At 42.8% G+C, this 24,263-nt stretch overlaps 1 protein-coding gene across 2 annotated transcripts in view; it reads left to right on the top strand.

Annotated features, from left to right (window-relative positions):
- Positions 1–24,263, top strand: part of prex1 (phosphatidylinositol-3,4,5-trisphosphate-dependent Rac exchange factor 1) — a 145,463-nt gene that overhangs the window by 81,048 nt on the left and 40,152 nt on the right. For both annotated transcript variants that reach the window (XM_069179353.1, XM_069179352.1), the window contains exons 11-17: positions 5,295–5,395; positions 8,072–8,175; positions 9,462–9,511; positions 11,405–11,480; positions 13,391–13,463; positions 15,363–15,505; positions 22,568–22,660. In XM_069179353.1, the coding sequence (XP_069035454.1) occupies positions 5,295–5,395; positions 8,072–8,175; positions 9,462–9,511; positions 11,405–11,480; positions 13,391–13,463; positions 15,363–15,505; positions 22,568–22,660 (640 nt within the window). The remainder of the gene's footprint in view (positions 1–5,294; positions 5,396–8,071; positions 8,176–9,461; positions 9,512–11,404; positions 11,481–13,390; positions 13,464–15,362; positions 15,506–22,567; positions 22,661–24,263) is intronic.

Below are 24,263 nucleotides of genomic sequence, written 5' to 3'. Positions count from 1 at the left end.
AGTCTGGTCTGCCAAGATGGTACAGCTTGGTGAAGCATACAGTGGTAAAGTCATGCATGGCACAATCAGTGGTGATCTGTTTCATGGCATAACAAAGGCGTGACATGGAATGTCTATAGCCACAGTTTCACTTATAGACCTGCTTTTCACCGGGGTCACAGATAGAGTCCTCTTTGAGGCCCTGTTCCATGTATTTTGTTGAAAAAAATATTGATGACTTGTATAAACAGCAAATTAATTCCTTGATTGGGCCCCTCCTGAGAGGGCTCCAACACAATTACCCAGACATTTACATAATGTGGCTTGGCTGCATGTGTTGTGCAAGTCTTTTCATCTTCTGCCAATGGTAATTAGTACTAATTGTTTTTACCAGTTATGCTCATAATTCATAATAGGAGCCAGATACATACAGGTAATGCTGCACAGCAACATCATGGACAGTAAATAAAAAGGCAAAACATAGTTCCAAATCTTAATCTGGATAAAATACAAGGAAAGGAAAACCAGAAAGATCATAAGGACAAGTCTCTTGCAAACTGTGTGCTTTTTCAAAACATCATTGACATACTCAAAAAATGGTGGTGTTTTTTTTTCTATTTCCTTTTTATTCATAGATTCGAAACTAAATCAAAGCTTTTTGGGGATTTCTATCTATTTTTCTTCTCAAATCAAGAAATGAATTAGCAGGTCTTCCGAGGATGCTGTGCCTGTAGACTGACAATATCATCGTGGTGGCAGCACATGTTTGAAGTGGTTTTTGTTTTTACAAAATCGTACTTCATACTGCATGGAATAATCCGGGCTGCCAACAAGCCCTTAAACCGCTATTACTCGGCCTGTTGGGAATGAGACAGTGAGAAACAGCAGGATGGAAGAAATTCTCTTCTTGCACATGGGATTTTAAACCAGGGGACTTTCAAGACAAAGTATTTGGCAAGTTGCTAATCTCTTAAACAAAATGGAATTGAAAAAAATTCTAAAAATCTCTTGCCCCTCGTGGATTAAACACTTGTGAAATCCTGTGTGTCATGCAGACCCAGCATCTTGTTTTCTGCTGTTTTCATTGTGGCAGTAATGCTGAGGGGGAGTCAGCTCACAGACTGACAATTCAGCATAAATCACAAAGCCACCTTGTTCAGTAGCTGTGAAACTGTCAAGGGGCTTGCTTTTCAAGTCCTCTGTAATTTGTGGAGCTTCTGCTAAGAAGACCTGGGTTTGATTGAAGATTAGATTACAGAACGGTGATAGGAGTAGGGTTAGGGACTGTGTTTTTATGACCGGGGGGAGTATTCATGAATATCTAATTCATGAGAATCTAGACACTTTTTTTATCTGAGCATTTTGTAGATCTGTGGACTTTCCTGTGGCACATGGTGTATCATCAGTTTTATTGTTGGCATGATCCAAATTAGATTTAAGTTTTATAAAATGTTGTGTGACTGTAGCTGTGCTTTACATTAAATATTAAAGACAAGCTGTGTCTAAACTTCTTTCTGTTTACTAATCACACACTATAAACTAGGTTTGTGACAGGGTGACTAGGCTGAAGTGGATCCTTATAGCAGACAAACAGCTCAGGTATCAGGAATGGGATTTGTGACTGACTGGTAACTTGAGGTTTTCATTGAAGTCAAGTACTAAAAACACTGTTACAGCACATCAACATTCAAACATTTTAGAAAGTGAGTGTACATTAAACATTTACTATAAATTTTGGTTATGTGTGTTATGGATGTCTTTCTAGCCGGATCTTATCCCAACAAGGCACAAGGCGGGTTACACCCTGGATGTGATGCCAGTGCCTCACAGGGTGCACATAGACACAGACACAGACACTCACTCACAGCAGGGCCAATTTTCCCAGGTGCCAATTAACCTACCATTACGTCTTTTTCGACTGTGGGAGGACACCGGTGACAAATCTAAATATTCACGTATACAAATAAATGAGCAAGATAAAAATCTGTTTCTGAAACCACTGCAAGTTGTAAAATTAAATCAGAATTTTGAGGTGAATAAGGTAGGTTACTCTTTTCCTCTTTATTAATTTACTTTTGTGCTTCTTTTTGTAGTTTTTGATATGCTTAATGGAATTAGGGGGATCAAAAATCTTGTGCTTTTTAAAATTAAGTTGAAAAAAAACCTAAAATACTGAGCAATCAAAGCAAGTGGGTGTGTGGAAGTTTCATTATGAATTTGTTTTGAAATTGAGGTGATACATTTTGAAAAAATGTGTTTGAAGAAAGGTGTTCTGCTCTGGGTGTGGTGCATGTGCGGGTCTTGACAGCAGTTCCGTTTGTTTTTTCAGTTACTGTTTCTCCTCACTTTGTTTAAAGCACAGCTCTTGCAAATGTACTGTCCGGGAAATCAACCAAAACTGTTTCTTCAGAACATTCTTGTGGGCTCGTCCAGCTGCTGTCATGCAGCTGGGGGGTTTACATGAGCTCTCAGCAGTGCTAATGGGTCAGAGGTGGAAACCATGGGGCTGCCAGCTAGCTCATTTCTAGTGGTCTGGTGGTTCTAGTGAGTCCCTTCAAAAAAATGATTTTCCTCTTCACTCACTCTGCCCTGTCCTGTCCTGAAAGCTGTGTCACCCTGCGCTCGCACTGTCCTGAGAGCTGTGTCACCCTGCACTCACACTGTCCTGAGAGCTGTGTCACCCTGCACTCACACTGTCCTGAGAGCTGTGTCACCCTGCACTCACACTGTCCTGAGAGCTGTGTCGCTGTGCGCTCGAACTGTCCTGTCCTGAGAGCTGTATCACCCTGCGCTCACACTGTCCTGAGAGCTGTGTCACTGTGCGCTCACACTGTCCTGAGAGCTGTGTCACTGTGCGCTCACACTGTCCTGAGAGCTGTGTCGCCCTGCACTCACACTGTCCTGAGAGCTGTGTCACTGTGCGCTCACACTGTCCTGAGAGCTGTGTCACCCTGCGCTCACACTGTCCTGAGAGCTGTGTCACTGTGCACTCACACTGTCCTGAGAGCTGTGTCGCCCTGCACTCACACTGTCCTGAGAGCTGTGTCACTGTGCGCTCACACTGTCCTGAGAGCTGTGTCACCCTGCGCTCACACTGTCCTGAGAGCTGTGTCGCCCTGCACTCACACTGTCCTGAGAGCTGTCACTGTGCGCTCACACTGTCCTGAGAGCTGTCACTGTGCGCTCACACTGTCCTGAGAGCTGTGTCGCCCTGCACTCACACTGTCCTGATAGCTGTGTCACTGTGCACTCACACTGTCCTGAGAGCTGTGTCGCCCTGCGCTCACACTGTCCTGAGAGCTGTGTCACTGTGCCCTCACACTGTCCTGAGAGCTGTGTCACTGTGCACTCACACTGTCCTGATAGCTGTGTCACCCTGCGCTCGCACTGTCCTGAGAGCTGTGTCACTGTGCGCTCACACTGTCCTGAGAGCTGTGTCACTGTGCGCTCACACTGTCCTGAGAGCTGTGTCACTGTGCGCTCACACTGTCCTGAGAGCTGTCACTGTGCGCTCACACTGTCCTGAGAGCTGTGTCACTGTGCGCTCACACTGTCCTGAGAGCTGTGTCACTGTGCGCTCACACTGTCCTGAGAGCTGTGTCACTGTGCGCTCACACTGTCCTGAGAGCTGTCACTGTGCGCTCACACTGTCCTGAGAGCTGTGTCACTGTGCACTCACACTGTCCTGAGAGCTGTGTCGCCCTGCACTCACACTGTCCTGAGAGCTGTGTCACCCTGCGCTCACACTGTCCTGAGAGCTGTGTCACCCTGCGCTCACACTGTCCTGAGAGCTGTGTCACCCTGCGCTCACACTGTCCTGAGAGCTGTGTCACTGTGCCCTCACACTGTCCTGAGAGCTGTGTCACCCTGCGCTCACACTGTCCTGAGAGCTGTGTCACCCTGCGCTCACACTGTCCTGAGAGCTGTGTCACCCTGCGCTCACACTGTCCTGAGAGCTGTGTCACCCTGCGCTCACACTGTCCTGAGAGCTGTGTCACTGTGCACTCACACTGTCCTGAGAGCTGTGTCGCCCTGCACTCACACTGTCCTGAGAGCTGTGTCACTGTGCGCTCACACTGTCCTGAGAGCTGTGTCACCCTGCGCTCACACTGTCCTGAGAGCTGTGTCGCCCTGCACTCACACTGTCCTGAGAGCTGTCACTGTGCGCTCACACTGTCCTGAGAGCTGTCACTGTGCGCTCACACTGTCCTGAGAGCTGTGTCGCCCTGCACTCATACTGTCCTGATAGCTGTGTCACTGTGCACTAACACTGTCCTGAGAGCTGTGTCGCCCTGCGCTCACACTGTCCTGAGAGCTGTGTCACTGTGCCCTCACACTGTCCTGAGAGCTGTGTCACTGTGCACTCACACTGTCCTGATAGCTGTGTCACCCTGCGCTCGCACTGTCCTGAGAGCTGTGTCACTGTGCGCTCACACTGTCCTGAGAGCTGTGTCACTGTGCCCTCACACTGTCCTGAGAGCTGTCACTGTGCGCTCACACTGTCCTGAGAGCTGTGTCACTGTGCGCTCACACTGTCCTGAGAGCTGTGTCACTGTGCGCTCACACTGTCCTGAGAGCTGTGTCACTGTGCGCTCACACTGTCCTGAGAGCTGTCACTGTGCGCTCACACTGTCCTGAGAGCTGTGTCACTGTGCACTCACACTGTCCTGAGAGCTGTGTCGCCCTGCACTCACACTGTCCTGAGAGCTGTGTCACCCTGCGCTCACACTGTCCTGAGAGCTGTGTCACCCTGCACTCACACTGTCCTGAGAGCTGTGTCACCCTGCGCTCACACTGTCCTGGGAGCTGTGTCACTGTGCCCTCACACTGTCCTGAGAGCTGTGTCACTGTGCCCTCACACTGTCCTGAGAGCTGTGTCACCCTGCGCTCACACTGTCCTGAGAGCTGTGTCACCCTGCGCTCACACTGTCCTGAGAGCTGTGTCACCGTGCGCTCACACTGTCCTGAGAGCTGTGTCACCCTGCACTCACACTGTCCTGAGAGCTGTGTCACTGTGCGCTCACACTGTCCTGAGAGCTGTGTCACTGTGCGCTCGAACTGTCCTGTCCTGAGAGCTTTGTCACCCTGCGCTCGCACTGTCCTGAGAGCTGTGTCACTGTGCGCTCACACTGTCCTGAGAGCTGTCACTGTGCGCTCACACTGTCCTGAGAGCTGTCACTGTGCGCTCACACTGTCCTGAGAGCTGTGTCACTGTGCGCTCACACTGTCCTGAGAGCTGTGTCACCCTGCGCTCACACTGTCCTGAGAGCTGTGTCACTGTGCGCTCACAATGCCTTGTTCCATTCCTTTCACAGTGAGTTTGTGTCCTGGCTGATTGAGACCGGAGAGATCAATAAACCAGATGAGGGGGTCAACCTTGGTCAGGCCCTGCTGGAGAATGGCATCATCCATCACGGTGAATGAGCGCAACTTCTTTCTTCTTTATTATTTTATGAGTAGTATTTCATAGTCGACTATCACTTTTCACTGGCGATGTCACGATCCCATCCCCGAGTCATCTAAAAGGATGTTCACTATCGTAAACTTCTCTCTTCTTTCTATTACTTGGGAATTTCCTTTTTCAGACTGCACTGAGTACAGGATAAAAAAACATATCACTTATCAGAACAAACAAAAAAATCAAAGGGTATAAAAAAATTACAAAACACATTTGTAGCAGGTGTGCTGACATTTAATTAAGCAGGCATGACTTCAGTACAATACTGTAGTTGATTAGACTGTCCACAGGGTTGTTCCACAGGTGACCCCTTCCAGAGCCTTGTACTGTGGGCGTCCACTACAAGGAATTATACTTTCAACACAAGCTGTTCTTGCAAGCTACTGTTTTCTCCAATACAAGCTGTGCATCTGTAGAAGGTGCAAGAAGTCACAGCACAGTTCAGCACAGGTTTGAAATGAGTTTGAATTTGTTATGAAAAAGGCTCTTTTCCAGAGAACAGCAAAGAAGGCACACTCAAATGTATTCTCCCTCTGGTGCTCCCAATCCAAGCATTTTTACAGGAAATTTTATGTACAGCACTGAGTACAGCTCTGGTCACCTCTGTTATTACCACGAATGGGTGTTCAGAAGTGACCGTTGCATATGTAGTAGAACTATACAAATTATTTCTACACATGGCACAATGGCTATTTCTGATAAGGTCACTTACTTCTGAAATAGCACATACTCGTCAGGTCAGGCTCTACACATCTGTCACCCATGCTCTGCAGCAGGTTGCAGATGTTGTCTTGTGGGATTCGGTCCCATTCCTCATGTAGAGCCTGGACTAGCACTTGCATATTCACTGGTCCCTTAGCCCCAGAGGCCAGCAGCTACATCACCCTGCAACTCACAACTGGCAACCCACTGACGCTCAGCAGTGTGAACCTGTTCAGTACCTGGATGGGGGACTTCCTGGGAAAGCTAAGGCTGCTGCTGGAAGAGGTGTTAGTGGGGCCAGCAGGGGGCACTCACCCTGCAGTCTGTGTGGGTCCTAATGCCCCAGGATAGCAACAGTGACATTATACTACAAAAAGGACACCTTCCTTCAGACGAGATGTAAAACCGACCTGACTCTCTGTGGTCATTAAAAATCCCAGGGCGTTTCTAGAAAAGAGTAGGGCTGTTTCCCCAGTGTGCTTGCCAAATTTTCCCATTGGCCTTTACCAAATGTGGCTTCCTAATAATCCCCATCTGTAAAATTGGCTTCGTCACTCTGTTCTCCTCCCCACTGAATGCTGGTATGTGGTGAACGTACTGGTGCACTATGGCTGCCGTCGCCAAAGGGAGCCCTTTTACCTGTAAACTGCTTTGATTGTAGTGTCCAGAAAAGCACTATTTACGTATAAGGATATTATTAATATAGAAGTCAATCATAGTCCAAGCTGAGCCCACAAGTCTGTCAGGTGTGGCATTCTTGGCGTAACTATCCCATTCCCATCTCACAAGAAAGCCATTATTACTTGAGTAGCATGGGAACGTGTGCTGTTCTGCTTATATCCTAGCCAGATGAGATCACAGGGAGGGCAGCAAATGAGCTCCTAAGACGTGTTCAGTGTAGCTCCATGCATTCAGGTTGCTATGCAGTTACGAGACACACCTGCCCAGAACATCACACACAAGGCCTACCCATCAATCTATGAATCATGGTTTCCCGTATCATGATGGATGATGTTTGGCCATCACATCATGCTGGTTAGAATTTGCAGGTTGCGAGCACCACAAAATAATGAGTGAGCGCACAAATGTAGTTCTAGTGTTTGCTTGACATTTCATAGCTGAAATTACTTCATGACCTGGGCCCAGTCTGCTCTCGCACTACTGAGGTGATACAGTGCTTGTGCAGCAGTCAGAGTTACTTGAGTGTATCACGGTCAGACATGAATGGTGAATCAATAAAAGTGACACTAGAAACACACTTTCATGGAGCAAAAGTTTTCTTTGAGTTTAAATGACAACACAGACGGCTGCCGCTGTTGAGTTAAAAATGTTGATAAGGAATACGGCGAGCGGTGAGTCCTGAGCTCCAGATTGTCTCTCCTGATGGATGTGCCACCAGTTTTATTTTTGATTGTTGGAAGAAATGAGCTTATAGAGTGAGAGATTTAGACAGCAGATGACCAGCGCAAGATAAGGGAAAACGTAATCTTGTTTAATATGTCACCACGCATTCTTAGACACTGATATTGACCTCTTATCAGTGCTGGCATCATTTATGATTTAGGAGGTGTTTAAGACTTTGGATTCCAGATGATTATATTATATATGCGAGTATATATTATATATAATTATATTAAACCGTGCTGTTCTTGCCAAGTCAGAAACTTTCTAAAATAGTGTTATTCGGCTGTGACAAAAGGAATCTGGTGAGTGTCTCTCTCATCCATTTTCCAGCATGCTGAGTGCGGAGGAATTATTTATTTTCCTTTCCTACTCTCACTTCATCTAATATCCTAAGCCACTCGTTTTTATTGCTTGTAGTCGCATTAAAATAAATATCCACGATGCAGTCGGTGAACATTGTGCTTTTTGATGTTTTGCTCAAGCCTGTTTCTCGCTGAGAATTAATTTCACCTCTCATTGCCTCTGCAGTGTCTGACAAGCATCAGTTCAAGAATGAGCAGGTCCTCTATAGGTTCCGCTATGATGATGGCACCTACAAAGCCAGAAGTGAGATGGAAGACATAGTGTCAAAGGTAACCCCACTTGAGCCGCTTTTAATGAATAACTTTCAGCTAGAGAGTAGAGAAAAAGTGATTCTGTCTGGGCAGTTCCAGTCCTGAAAAAGTCTGTAACAGAGAGTTGACACCATATGTCATCATTGCTATAATAAGTGAATGACATTGTGGATTTTGTGGAGTCATTACATTTCTTTCTGTGAATGAGACTGGCTAAGGCACAATGAGTTATTTGGGCATTAATGTTGCCAATGGGAACCTGCACCTTAGTCTTTTCCTTCAGGATCGGTGGGAGTCTAATTGGTAATTAACGAAGACCCTTAGTTTAGGATCACTCCAAATTACCATGCTCGTTAAAACATTGTTCTTATTGTTTGAAGCAGTGGTACTCTGTCCTGGTCCTGAAGGATCCCTGTAGCTTCTCATTGGTGAGCTCTTCATCATTGAGGGGATGTCAGTTCTCAAGTCCAATTGCCTGAATTCTACCCAGCTGAACCAGGGTACATGTGAAACCCATCCATTGGTTCCATGATAATACTACATAGTACCTTCTACTTAAAAGCTATAACCTGTAACTCTCTATTCATGAGGCATTTGGACTGCTGGGTCAAAATTTCACTTCTGTGTGGAGTTTGCATGTTCTCACCTGGTGGATTTTTTTGGGTTCTCACCCTCCCTCATTCTTGTGTAATGCTGGCTAAGTTAATTGGTGTCTGAGAAGTGTCCCTGTGTAGGTGTGTGTGCACCCTGTGGCGGGCTAGGGTCCTTTCGAAGATGTGCTATTGTCTTGCACCCTGTGCTGCTGAGGATGGGGTTTGAGTTGCTCTTATCCATTCTACAAACAAGCATCTCTTTGATAATGAATGGATTTTTATTGACATTGTGTAATAATGCCTTTTATTAATGATGTAAGCCCTTATGCTTGCCAAAACAGCTAATTTTTTAAAGTCTTTGTCAACATTTGCATCAGTATGTCTTTAGTCCAGAGCTTTCTGCATGACTGTCCCTTAAGCACATTCATTCTGCTTAACAGTCTGAATAATATAATATGGATAATGAGAAGTAAAGGTGTCATTAGGCCTGGACCATTAAAATAATCCTTTGCTTTTAAAATTGCCACTCAGAATCCCTGGACCTCTATTAGATGTAAAATTATTACACCTGGCTAATTTAGAATGTTTCTGGCATGAAAAAGAGGATTTGTTCCGGCTGAGTGCTACTTGTATTAAGATTCAATGATGTGTTAGTGGAAATTTGAACAGACACTTACTTTTCTGTGATGTTTTGTGGTTTTTTTTCCACAGGGGGTGAGACTGTACTGTCGGCTACACAGCTTATTCACTCCTGTCGTGAAGTAAGTTTGCCCTCTCGCCCTTTTTTTTATCCTGACTCTTTGCGCCCACTTTTCGACTACTTCTGTGCTCTAAAGGAAAGTCTGAGAAAATCTTGGCACACGTTCCCCCAGTAAAATGAGCACAATTTGAAAAACGTTCTGTGTACAGGCTGACAAGGGCTTCTTGTTCCTCTGTCCCATAGCTGCCAGCCAGTAAACCACTGTTTATTTTTGCTTATCCCCCGCCCTCTTCACGGGCTGTATTTCCAGCTCTGCGATCTGTCCAGCGCTCCGTTAATAAGGAGAATTTAAAAACCAGCTGATTCAGCTGGTGTGGAATTGTCTCCGGTGTCTCCAAGGAAAATCTCGCCTGACTGGTCGTATTAAACATCTCTGTCTCCGAGAGACAGGCGCATCAGTCATTAGTCTTCCCCGGAGACATTGATTCCCTCAACCTAAACAACAGTGGCAAAGTAGCTGAGCAGAGAGCTGATGTTTGAGTTCCCATCACATTCTTTTATTGCTCGAGCCTGAACCCTTTTGTGCATCCCTTGACCAGTCTGGTGAAAACGTGAGAAATCTGACTTGCCTCGAGGTAAAATTCTCCATCGTTGAGGTGTAAATGCCAGCTGTGCTGAACCGCAGTTCAGTTTGTGACTGAAGCAAGATTTTATACACAGAACATTAGCACCTTGTCTGAAGGAACAGGTGTGCCTTTTAGATTTTAAACCCGGCTCTTGATTGTTTCCTAGCTCGGTAAGCTGGTTCATCACTTCACCTGAGCTGTGAGACTTCAGAAATGTTTTTTTTAATATATTGTGATAACGTTTTGAACTCGGATTTCTGCAACCCATGATACCAATCTCGATAGTGGGTCACTCACGCCTCACTGATGTGTGTAGAAAGAAAAATAGACGTTGATCGGACAGCGTGAGCACACCTAATGCAGTGCTCTGGGACTCATGAACTCCAATCAGTGGGAGTGAATGTGAAGTTTGCATGTGGGTGTTTCTAGGGTGGGTGTGGGGTTGGGTAATTGTGTTAATTGTGTTTAAAACAAAACCAAGAAATGCCAGTGGTCACTTCACTACTGTGGCATTTGCAGAGCACTTAGCAGTACAACAGCTTGTTATCAATAACATGGCATTCTTGAACAACATCAGATAAAGGATCGTGCACATTTGTGTCAGGAAATGTGGTTATTTCCACTTATAGTTCTCTGGGGCTGTTCAATTACAAAGGCATACAAACAAAGGCTTCTTGCTATTTAAAGCTAAATGTTAAATAGATTGTTTTGAATCGCCTGCTGTGCGTGAAAGAGCTTAAGAATTTCACAGGATGGAGCCCAGTTCCAGTCAGGTTAAAAAGCAGCTGTGTGAATGTGCATATTAAGTCTGAAAGCAGTTTATTTATATGCAGACTGAGCAGATGCATTAAAATATTTCATGAGATCATTGTTAAGCTCATAGCACTTGCAGTCTTTCCTGTTGTCCTTAAATATGTAAATATTTGATTCCAGTAATAAGCTTTATTTTTATTTTGAACATATGTTGTTTGTAATTAATCAAAGCATCCCTTTAGCTGATTACAAGAATTCTTCACATTCTTCACATCACTTTTCTGAAAAAAAAAGTCAGCATTTCATTCAATATTTTTTTTAAATCAACATTCCAACCCCACCCTCTCCACTCCCTGGAAAAAAAGAGTTATTGATTAAACAGAAATTCAAAAGTTTAAGCCCCAAGCAGGGCTCAAGTATTAAGCATGTGAATTAAATAATACTATACCAAATAAAAATAATGTGCTTTGCTGCTCTTTACTCAGCTTTTTCTGTTATATTCTGCTGTCAATATTGATAATGACATTATTAACATCTAACATTGCTGTTTGTGTTTTTCCCTTTTGGAAATGCAGGGACAGAGACTACCATTTAAAAACATTCAAGTCTGTCGTTCCTGCCAGTAAACTGGTTGACTGGCTGATAGCTCAGGTAAGAAAACTGATCTTAATGTGTGACATTGCCATGACAGAATAAAATGAACATCTGTGCCATATACATCATATATAACACAGCTGTGTGTGCGCATCTCAGACTACGACCAGATATTTAGTGACCAAGCTGTGCCAGGGTGGTAAATGAATCTCTAAAGACACCCCCCCACACATCCTCTATCCAATCTCTTATATGCCCAATGGAGAAAACGCATCGTGTGTTTTAGCACACTGTACTAATTTATATGTCTTGGAGATGGGTTTCCAAAGGCGGGTGACATTTTTTGGTATCCTCCTGCGTTCTGTGTTTTGAAATGTATGGCCTACAAAAACATGTCTAAATGAATTTGTTTTAGAGTCCTGCTCTTCAACCCCCCCTTCCCAGCATTGCCTTTGTGGGCTTCTGCACATTATTATTTCATTATCAGTGAGCTGATATTTTGCTAAAGGTACGTAATGAGTATAAAAAAACCCCAGGTACTGCTAATGTCTGGGAATCCTTTTGGAATGTGGAACGAGCAGCAGATGAAGGAGCAGTCACTAGACAGGGAACTGGGGTAGCAGCTTGTTCACAAGGATTTTGTTTTCTCAGGAAATCCCTCTCCGCTGCAGCCCAGAGCTCTTTTTGTTCTTCTGGGGGTAAAGCAAGAATATGACAGGATCTGGGTGTCAGCTCACCTGTTTGTTTTACTTGTATTGTTAGTATTTTTTCTCTTTATTTGCTTGGTAAATGTCATTCCTAGCCAGATGATGAGTTTGCTTCTAAAGTATTTAAAAGCAAATTTTATGGCTTTTTTTCCCCCTGTGGTTGTCCACTGATGTGATATTATGAGGCTGTGTACTAGATGTGAGTTAGTTGCTTTCCATGGCTGTTTTATTCAGGCCTTTTTATTCTCCATCAATTACATTATTGACATCATTTAAAATTTTTATGAGCTTTCCCTTTAAACTGGGCGGCATTTCTTCCGTCTTAAAAGTATTCCACTGGAACTCCACTGGAGTTCACTGTGATGGAATAATTCCCATAAAAATATGCCAGTGAACAGGGTTCAGATTACTGCTCATGTATATATGCACTTTCTGTCTTCAGTTACTACTGCTCATTTAAGAATCCCACTGTCTCATGTCAAGATCTTATCACTACTTTAATCACTTTAAAGGAAGGTTACAAGCTGGGTGTTTTCTCGCTGTGGCAGAATGAGAAAGAAAACGAGGCATAGGCGGTAGAAATGATTAGAAAATAGCAGCTGTCTGAATAAATTCAGAGGGATGCTGTCATATTTACAAGCTGCACCACGGAAAGAGCCCACTGCTGTAAGTCTGTCTTTCACTGTGGAGTGCAAACAATGCAAAGGAAAAGAATTCCAGAAATGTGGCTAATCTCCCTTGTGCAAGCAGCGACTGGCAGAAAGGCATCAGCAAGAACCAAGAAGCACAGGCGATAAAACTGTTTGCCCACTGATTGCCTTCCTCTCCGAAGTTCCCGTTTATTTAAAATCAGTCTCAACGAGACAGCCTCAAAAGGGATAAGAAATAGGTGTGTTCTGTTTTTTTTTTGTTCTTAAACCACCACACCAAGAGAGCTGGGCAGCGTATCAAAAGAATCTGTCATTGCTCTTTGTGCTTTAGATAACACGTATTGCCTGCCTTCGATGGGCCAGTCTCCACTCTGGGGGAATGTACCTTTCTTCTGTTTTGTTTTTGGTACCAACAGACCTTGAACATTTCTTCTTTTTCATTTCATGCCAGCTACCTCCCCCCTTTCCTGAGTAGGGAGGCAGCTAATTTTAGACAGACGTTCGGCTGGGTGCTTTTTTCTTCTTCTTGTTTGGCTATGTGTAATTTTGTGTGTGGGATGCGCCTTTCAATTAACTGTTTCGCTGAGTGAGGTGTCCTCTGGCTATGCAGGGAGACTGGTCCACCAGGGAGGATGCGGTCACGCTGGGCGTTGGGCTGTGCAACAATGGCTTCATGCATCATGGTAAGATAAGGGAAAAAAAAACACAGCAGCATACTGGAAATAAATTCTTTCCTGAGAGGCTGTTTTGGCCGTACAAAGTACAGCATGTGCAGAGTTCTCCCAAACAGCTGTTTCGCATACTTTTTGTCCTTTCATATTTAAAATACGCAACTTTGGCAAAGAGAACTGCAAACACAGAACAGAGTCTAACACAGCAGTCGCTCCTATCTTGTATTTCTGTATGCGGTAGAGTCTTTACTAAATGCAGTGCTAATATTTATAGCATGGACATAACCTTACTGTGGGAAAACTGAAAACTTCCCCTATTTTGGGGGTGCTTTAATGTGGCATAGCTAACACCCACCAGATATACATAGATAAGAACATGCCTCTTCCTTGAGAATTTGATATTTGTGTGTGCATTTAATACTTTTTTTTGGGATTGGACTTCACCTGGTCTTTATGCAGCAACAGTTTTTGACATGTAACAAATTTACATGCTTGTCAATGGGTGTTTTTTAAACTTTCTAGCAATCTGCTGGAAAATAACAAACTGAGGTGTTTGATCTGTTATGTACAAATTCCCAGCTCGTATTTTTCCAATACTGTCAAGCGGCGAAAGAGGAGGGGAGTTTGGGGAAGGCTACTGGCTTGGCTGTGATCCATGTTCGCTGATGTGAAACAGATTTTGATCACAGTTCTTGTAGGCCCCCTCAATCCGTTCGTTATGGCTTTTCTTCGACAGCACAATTACAACAGCTTTCTGAAGCAGCTGGATGTCTATGCTTCTATTCTTCTGGTGTCTTGTAGTTCAAACCCTCTTTATGGCTTTGCTCTATACCCAGTTCTGACTTCTTCCCTGTTATCAGTTCTGTATACAGTATCCACTGACTAGCAAGTCCAGTAGCAAAAAAAAAAAGATGAATGTGTGGCATGAAAGCAGAATAAAAGCACAGTGCTCCTGTAAAATGCCCTCACATGGACAGGATTGTGCAGTGAAGCAGACATTCCCAAACCTCCTGCACTTTCAGCCCCTGGGAAGCTGACAAAAAACAGTGAAGGCATCCAAAAAGATAAATAGGCACTGATACTGGTCACAATCATTGTAATATGGGGTACAGTTAAGATGTGAAATAAAGGGCCGAGCGATTAAGAGACATTTTTCAGTCTGCGCAGTAGCAATGAGAAAGCACACTCAGTGATGTGTAAAATAGCAAGAACACAAAACTCTTCCCATTCAAGTCTTACAATGCCCATGCCTGCAAAACTGTGTTCATGGGAATCTCGAGCCTAGACTGTCAAGCACTGTGCAGGAATTTTCCACACCATGGGGACTGTTTAATTGGGCTATAAGGGAGACTCAACACTGTTAAATGAATATGTTGAACATTTCCCACTAAACATTAGTAATGGCTGAAGTATAAACGGCTTAAATGGAAATATTTGGTTGAGGTTAACATGGTAGTAAGTTTACCATACCTGAGCATTAACTGCTGCAAACATCCCTCTCCCTTTAAAAGTAAACCGTTCCCTGTACTGTATATACAGTATAAACACTAGCACATGACTTCATCAGTTTTTACCATTTCCTGTTTGTCTAGCATTTGAGGGATTCTGATCAAGCTGAGCAGTGTGCCAGTCTTTTCTGTGTTGTGGTTTCCACATTCTAACAGCAGATGATGTTTGCTAATTGTTCTGAAGCAGCTGTTTCTGAAGGCAAACCCCCCCCCCCACACACACACACACACAATAATACCCATTACAATCTTTTAACAGACTGTAAATTGAAATCATTTGTGTTCGTGGCATCCTTTCCTGTCAGGATATGAAAATAGAAACAGTGTTTTATTCGTGCATAGTGCAGTCCTGCACTCTAATCCTGTTTAATATTCCTATTTCCTTACTCTCTCTCTCTGCCAGTGCTGGAGAAAAGCGAATTCAAAGACGAATCGCAATTTTTCCGCTTTTACGCTGATGAAGAAATGGAAGGGACCAGTTCCAAAAGCAAACAGCTGCGGAATGACTTCAAGCTCATCGAAAACATCGTAGCCAAGTCTTTGCTGGTAAGGAGCTTCAGCACATTGCTGTCCTTTCAGGCAAAGGTCAGATCTGATACTCAGACCCTACAGTATGTAAGAAAAAAATATTCACGATAGAGGGTGTGCTTGCTCTCTGCGGAATTCCTCACTTATTTTCTTTTTTAACGTTCGTCCTAATTGCAAAGGCCCTTCCTTGATCTTAGTCTTTCTTAGTTTTGCCTCTATGTTTCCAGAGGTTGCTGCACTAACAATTTACAAGAAGGATGTTGAGGCGAATCTGATGTAAAACCATTTAAGTGACCTTATTCTAACTTTGTTTGTTTAGTATTTTCCCCTGTGTCTACGGTGTATGATGTTGTTTATTCCGTGGAGTCTAGACAGGGCCGAGAGACTGTCCTTTTGCCTGTTAGCATAGTCAAAGCCCCTCTATGTAACCAGGCAGCATGCCATGCCACCTTGGAGTTCAAGCTCTGAGCAGAGGTGGGTCTGGATAGCATCTAACAGGAAAGAAATTGCAGGGAAAATAAATATTGACTCAATTAGAGGAGCGGGGATGTCAACCCACCCATGAATCTGTTTCCATCAAATTGTAAAAGGGATCTGCAATGGCTGGAAATCGCAAAATGCTGAAGAAGGGTGAAGAAGTGGCTGGATTGTGTAATAAAATGGATTTGCCCATCAATACCTGGAAAGTTGTCCGGGACCATAGGGAGGATAATGCTGTAAAATTAGATTGTCGTGATCTTTTGTGAATTCAGGTGCTAAATAAAGCTTGTGACTGGGAACAATCCACGTACAGCTCAATGAACAGAGTGAAGAAGGTCCCTCCAGGTGGTGTGGGTGCAGGGGATCTCTCTCTGTGGAACTGTAGCAGGGGCTGAGGTTGGGAGACAGGTGTAGTCTAGTGTTTGGCTTTTTGCTTTGCGGGTGACGTGTGTTTTATTGTTTAGTTTAATGGACCCCAGAGCGCTACACAACAAATCCAGCACAGTTTTCTGATGTCTGTGATAAGGGTCTTGAATTGGCAGTATAAATAGTGTTCACACACCCCTCCATGTTCTGCAGTAAGGGGAATGTCATGTGTAGTTACCTTTAAGGCGGCACCTCTAATAATAATGGTAGTCTTAAAATATATCAGCGTCAGTCATAGCTGATATGACCATAGAAAATGTTTTTTCCAGGTAGGTAGCTAAATCCAAACATTTATCTCATACTGCCCTGCTGCTGCTGAAGGACTCTGAAATAATGAATTACATCTGAGCTCTTGTTTTGGATTTGTAACAAGGTGATGACAGAAATGTTAAATGAACTGTCTCTGGTGGCAAAGACAGTAGGAACATGGATATGACAGAGCAGATGGAATTTCACGTTTGGGCCAATAGAGTTCATCCGGAATGGGGAACTGTGCCTCTCTTCCCTGCCTGCAAGCCTGCGATTGTACATAATCAGTCAAACTTTTGTACAGCCAGAAGTAATGCTAAAAATGTTCCTCTTGAAATGAAGAGGATGCTGTTATTCAAGATGAACAGCTGCTCCAAATTTAAACAACTTTTAAAAATATGCACTGCCAAATTGAAAGGATCAACTCTCAGAAAATGGGGCTCTTTTCCTGACAGCACTTTATATGGAACTCTCACCTGCGGTAGAAATGTTAATCTTCTCCTGGCCACCAGAAGTGGCAATATAAATATTCATAGATAATGTTAATACTTCTTTCAGGAATGGATTTATGGTTCGGCTGTTTTTGGCTTTTATGTTTTGGGCTTGAAGTTGTTTTTTTGTTGTGATGGAGGCTATGGCTTATTTTGGAAAATAGGACACAACTTGAAGCACCCTTGAAGGGTAGAAGTCATTATCTGAAAAGCATTGCTCACATTGTTGTCTTGAATTCAGATTTGTACAGCTGCCATGATAGTTTAAAATGGCACTTTCTGACGATTCTGGTAAAACTAGCTTATCTTATAAGTAATTTTGAACATGTGTTAGACTATGTCGGTGCAAACGGGAAAATAAAACTCATTCTCATCCCATGTTATCTTAACTAGAAGAAAAAAAAAGGTTTTGCCATTGAAATGTTTCACTGCTCCCTTGTGAGTGAGAGAACATTTTACTTTTCTGCATAAAGGTGATTCAGGAGGAATCACACAAATTTGCTGTCATAGCCTGTTCTTATTCTTTCCTTTTTAATGCTGCATCAAAATGGGTTGAAGCAATTTTGCTTTAAGAGCGTCTGATAATATCGGTAAACAAAACCTGTCGGCAAACCAGAAAGACAGTCTCACTGCAGAAGTGTTCATCTATGCCGGACGTGAAGGTGGTTATGCGTCAAATTGATAAATCAGAGTAAAGTTTCCAGTGATAAGATTACATTAAACTGGCTGCCAGTAAGATTGCTTCATTTTACAGGCCTATCTGGAAAAAAAAAATCAAGAGTACAGAGAGAAAATAACAGATCAGTATTGCTATCTTAATGTTTTGATTTGGGCCATCTGGGAGATCAGATCATCCTCAATAATTTCAATTTTGTTGTTTGAATGGTAATTTTAAAACTCCACTTGATCTCAGCTTGATTGTGTCAGAAATGCCTTGGTTTAGTGAGATTTCAAGATGGCATGGAGTCAAATTCACTTCGCTTGATTTATGTTGGTCCTGACAAAAGTGTCTTCCTGACCCTCCCAAGTTCAATGGAAATCCAACGCAACTCCCACATTTAGCAGAGTAATGATAACTTTGCAGTGTCCAGGTCTGTAGTTATCAAACTGTACCGGGAGGAACAAGATCTCACTGGTGCCTTTAGTCTCTGATGCAATATTTTTAACTAAAACCAGGAAAAATGCCCTTTCATTCAATGTTTTATGGCCCTATTGTTTCTTCAAAATATACATTCCCTGCTACGCCTCCTATTAGTATTCTGGGACACTCTGCAGTGCTTATCTGTTAATTAAGGCAGTCTGCTTCTCACAAATGCCCATGGAAAGACCATAAACATAAAAAAGGAAAGGTTGTAACAAGATTAATGACTGCTGTGATAAAGGACTTGTGCCCAAGACTAAATTATCTAGTGTTTTGAGTGAGTGTTTCAAGAGGAAGGCTGTTGTTGTGAGTCAGAGAACTCACATTCATCCTGAGTTGAATTGCCTGCGGTTTGTACAGCTAATCTTATTTAAATTACACTCCTAACATGTGTTCGTTCTGCTAGGTGAAGTTCTTCTGATTCAATGAGAAATTAATTCATTCAGTGCTTCAATTTGGGAGTCACGCTGATATCATATCATATCCAGTCTTCAGAGGTAGAGAACTTGAAGGGTTTATGGCACTGTAGTCTTCTGAGTCATGCCGGCATAGGAAGAAAATCTTTTTAATGAAGTGACAGCTGCTATTTAGAGACTTTAATAGGTATTTTATCAGAAAAAGATAGACATGACCGAATAAGTTCCCTGACACGGAAGAACAGAGGGTTCTTTTTTTAGTTAATGCACTCATCCAGTCATGAATCAGACGGGACGAGTATGAATATAGGGATCAGTTCTTTTACCTGGGGTATGTCTGCTCAAATCCAAGCTGTGCCACTCTTCTACAGACAAGACAACAATTATTTGTGCAAGTGGGCAATGGATAGCAGTACTGAGGCACTGGGGATGGCAGGTTTCTGTCTCACCATGTAGGAGCCACCAGTTTGCCACAGTCCCTACTGTTGTCTGTTGTCCAGCAGACACTAGAACAGCACAGTTTCTTGTTCTAGACAGCGCTGAAAGAAAATACATAGACAACACTGGTTTGTTGTAATTCTTACATCGCTCTCGAAATGTCTTGATAGGAAGCTGCAATTCCAGTTTGCGAAAGAATCTGGAATTCTACCACACCAAATATATTTTTTATTGTTGTTTAACTGGTATTGGTTGCTGTCTTCAGAAGTGGTTCAGTAATCAAATACTCAGTAACACACACATTCAGTGTGCACAGGATAGGCACTATTTACTGGTTACTGCTCTGAAACATTGCTTCAGATTTGCTTGCCATAATCAAGTAAAATGATAAATGATTGAATTCATTTCTACATAATAAGCACTATTTGGCCTTTGAACTCGTTGTACCACCATGGAAAAAAAAACCTCACAGAAGAACTGTCTGTGTGCTGGTAGGAGAAGCTGTGTGAACTTTCAGCTCGTTTGGCTCCTTCTCTTTCTCACGAACACAAATGCTAGACAAAAGTCTATTTTTTCTTTTTGCAGGGGTGGGAAGGGGAGGAGCAATGATCTGGAATTGTATTACGTTTGTTTCTTCGTAGTTAAAAACAAAGATAATAAGTGTCTAAAAAACACAAAGGAATATAAGTGCCAAAGACAGCAACATCATTTGGCCTATCTTTAACAGGAATGGCACAGCAAAGAAGTATATTGTTTTCACAGATATTCAATTTAATACTACTAAACCCTGTCAGGAACCTTCAATTGACCACACTTGATCTTAAAGCTAGTTAGCTCATCCTAACCATCGATTTATTGATTTATTTTCTAACAAGTCGCTGGTATTGTTTTACTGAATTAATAATCTTGATTGTGTCAGGGATCTGCTGAAGTGTATCATACCTATATTTTACAGAAAAAATAAATAGCTTTTCATTGCAGATGGTTTCATATGGGTATGTATTGTCTGATTTAAAGAGAAGGAGATATCATTAAAAATCCCAGGTCTTTTCTCAAAAATAGTAGGGGTGTTACCCTGGTGTCCTGGAAGAATGCCCCCTGTCTTTTGCCTATCATGGCTTCCTAACGAATTGACTTAATCACTGAGATATTAGTATAAGGCTTTATTACTATTATTATTATTTTATTATTATTATTATTATTCATAACAAGTGCCCATCATTACTGAAAACACGAAGGATGGACTGGCTATTCTGCTCTGACAAAATTATATTCTGTTTGAAATGTAATTCCATCTTGCTTTGCTGCAAAAGGTGCAAAGTGACCTGTGGACAACCTTTTTGTTCTGTTTTCTTGTACCCAGCAGCTAAACGTTTACATCATTCTCTCTTTTCCAAGTGGTCAATGAAACTGAGCTTCTCGTTGTGATATTTTAAAATTGAACCAAACAAAAATGAAAGAGGATTCTTTTCAGGAATTAAAGGATGGAGAGAAAATATTATATTGGTTGATTTTAACTGTTTGACAAGGAAAGCATTGGTTAATTGTTCGGTTCAACCGTGCACTTTTCAACCACACCGGAGAGGAGAGAAGTCTCGGCATTGTCATGTAATTATCAGACAGTCAACACCAAAGTCTCCTTGGTTCCAAGTTGGTCAGTTCTCGGCTTAATAACACATTCAGGATGTGGCATTTAACTGCAGGTGCTCAAAGAAAGGGAGGAAAGAAAACAAAAACAGCATTGTGTTCAAAATCTGCAGTGCATTAGGAGGATTTAAAATGGGCCTGAATTTAGCCAGGAAAGACGATGCACATTGTTTTGTGATGAAAGGTGGATTAACGCCATCCAGCTACTAATTAATTAGCTCCTTTCTTCAACAGCCACGGCAATGATCCATCTAAAACTGCTGTAATCATTGCTGTAGGTCCTGTGGTGGCTGTTTTACTGATCTTGGTTTCCGGATTTTTCTGTGACCGACAGGGCTCTGATAACCCATCTTATCTGAGCACCACAGGAGGAGGAAGACAGCTGGTGGTTACTGGCAACACTGGCATTGTCAATGAGAGCATCCTTTTGTGATCCTGTTCAGTTAAGATTAAATTAGAAAAGAAAGAAATCGGTATTGTCATGGTTAATGGAGGTAACGGATGTCTCATGGGGTTCACCAAACCCCTTTGATTTGAGGTAAAATGTTGGAATAAGGATCTAAATAAAACAGCTTTGCTTGTCTCCAGGTCTGAAAGATGGATACCTGGAGATGTATATGTTTCTGAATCTCCCTCTCAAAATTTGAAGCAGATGGGCACTGTATTGTAATGATATTTATTTGAATTCATATTGAATTCATATCGGAGGACTTTATTTTAAAGAGTTATTCTCTTTATTTTTTTACTCATTGTGTGATGCAGTTAGGGGTTCAGGTGATAAGTGATGAAAAGGTACAGTATCATATCAGTGCACTTTTAATAAGTTTAAGGAAATCATATTTAACAAGCCAGGGAATGACACTGCATTAAATTGAAGGATGCTTATTTTAAATGAACAGAGGCTTCTAATTCTTCTTTTTACATATACATATAAATAAAATGAAAGATACTTTGTGTATATGATACCTACGTGTCTCTCACTCAAGCAAATTCATAGTATGAAAGTAATTATCAATCCCTAAAAAGAGCAGTAGTACATTTCCTGATTTCTAATGAGCACTAGGTCACTCTGAGGAAGTACAATGTTTTTCTGGTCTGAAGTGCTATTGTGTACTACAGCTCCTAAAATAGTGACAAGTAAGTCTGTTTTCCCATAAACCATAAGTGCTGTTTGTGAAATGTATAAACCAAATATAGTCCATTCTATTTTTGACACATTTAGGTGAATATGCTGTACAGATTTCAAATGGCATTTAGCATCCATGTTTCTTTCTAAAAACAGCTGCAAAAATTCATATAAACTGTATATATCTGTATATGTATATAGGGGCGGAGCTGTGGCTCTGTGGCTAAGGATCTGCACCTGTGGCTGGAAGGTTGCCAGTTCAAATCTTGCAGCCGGCAGAGGAATCCTACTCTGTTGGGTCCCTGAGCAAGGCCCTTAACCCCAACTGCTCCAGGGGCGCTGTACAATGGCTGACCCTGGGCTCTGACCCCCAGCTTCTCTCCCTGTCTGTGTATCTCATGGAGAGCAAGCTGGGGTATGTGAAAAGATTAATTCCTAATGCAAGAAATTATATAGGGCTAATAAAGTGATGTTATGTTATGTTATAAACCAAACTGTAGAAAAAATGAATCTGGGAATGTTATTACACTAATTTTCGCCATTGGGGAATCCATCAGTGTTTTGAAGCCTTTGCATTGTTAGCCAGCGGCAGACAGGCGGTCAGTCTGGACGGCCTGAGTAAGGATGGAGTTTGGAGGGTAAATCCTTCTTTCCTCTTTCCACCAGATCCACCCCCAGGAGGAAGACTACGGCTTTGAGATAGAGGAGAAGAACAAGGCGATAGTGGTAAAGGCTGTCCGCAGGGGCTCTCATGCTGAGGTGGGTATCAGACTCGGCTGGTCCTCAGGAATGTTTGGCCTAAATGTCTTGAAATGTGGTGTGTTTGATGAGGGGCTGTCAAGGTCACTCTGCTTTCTACTCATCGGTTGTTCAAGCTGTGGCAAGACAGCATCAGAAGAGGCCTGTAGCCCTACCTGAAGCCACATGAAGGCAGAAACAATGATTCAGGCTCTGTAATCCCCACACAGAGTACTGTTGCGCTGGAAGAAAGATTGTCAGTTGTTTACCCAGAGTGGATGATGGTGGTTATGAAGGCCTAACAGCCCTGGAGAACACCAGTTGAGTGTAGGAGAGAGGTGAGAGGGGCAGGGCAAACTGGAGGGAAAATTCACTCTTAGAGTGACACCGTCCAGAGTCCAGTTCCAGAGGTAAGCAACAATGGAGAAAGGAGAGAGAAGGCTCACAAAGAAGAAGTGCAAGGTAAATAGGTCAGAAGAATACTTAAGAAGACTCATTAGGGGAGAAGACAGATATTCTATCACCTTTTTCTCTCTCCTATCACCATGTGGAGAGGAAGGTACAGTATGAGCTGGGGGTCTTACACTTGAGGCAGTTACTCAGAAGAGGCACTAAGGGATGGTGGACCGGTACACAGTGAGACTCTCGGCGCATGACGGAGCTTCTCGGAACTGTTAATGAAAGTCTAGCCTCATGTTGCTTACAATGCCCCATGCAAATTGGAGTAATTGGGCTACTGCGAGTTGCATCGTTTTCACATTCACAGAGAGAAACTCTTTGGGAAGCTGACAAGTCTTACAATGTTTTTTGCATGAGAGATTTTAGAAAATGAGAGGAATCCTGGTCAGCTATGTTGTTTTGCTTTTACCCTCACCGCTGTGTTTGAGTGGAATTTCCAGGGTACGACAACCAGTTATTTATTATTTCCAAGGTTCTCTTGGAATGGACCCTCTTAATGGGTCACCTATTGCAGCACTTAGTTATCTTTATATCCATGATTCTTGACTCACATGACTGAGCAGACAAGTGAGTGTGCAGGAACCACAGTGACACTTGAGGAGTCAAGGTCTTCTGGGAAGTGTAGTTCAGTTGCCCTCATCGAGTGCTACAAGATCTGCAGGACTATGATCTTTAAGACCCTAATTTAAATAACTGCCTTTTTAAGGAAATGAAAAGAGGTTATGATACATTTTATATCACCCATGAAAGATATTATGTTTTGTTAGAGGGCTTTCTCTGTGTAGAGAGGAATTGTAGCTTTTTAAGGGAATACTTAACTCCTCTGGGCCAGCTGTGAAGTGCCTAATTATAACTCAGGTGTCAGAAACCCTTCTAGAATGACTTCTTCCCAGACAGGTTGATACACAATCAAGCTATAATTAAAAATGCACTGGTTTGTTAGCTTGCCCTGTCAAGTTCTGATTGCTCTACGTGTTTAGCATCTCCCTGGATTTTCCTGAGATGCGCTGAGGGTAATAAGACATGCCATTTCAAATTCGCCTGGAGCCTGAGGCGTGAAACCGTGATGTCAGTTTCACTCTCGTGGAAGCAGAGAGAGAGAGAGAGCTGTGTCAGAGCACCGGAGATCTTTTCTATGCAGGTGTCTCTCACACGATCCCCTGGA

This window comes from Lepisosteus oculatus, chromosome 16 (assembly GCF_040954835.1).
Source record: "Lepisosteus oculatus isolate fLepOcu1 chromosome 16, fLepOcu1.hap2, whole genome shotgun sequence".
NCBI lineage: Eukaryota > Metazoa > Chordata > Actinopteri > Semionotiformes > Lepisosteidae > Lepisosteus > Lepisosteus oculatus.
This window is presented reverse-complemented; position numbering and strand designations above follow the sequence as displayed.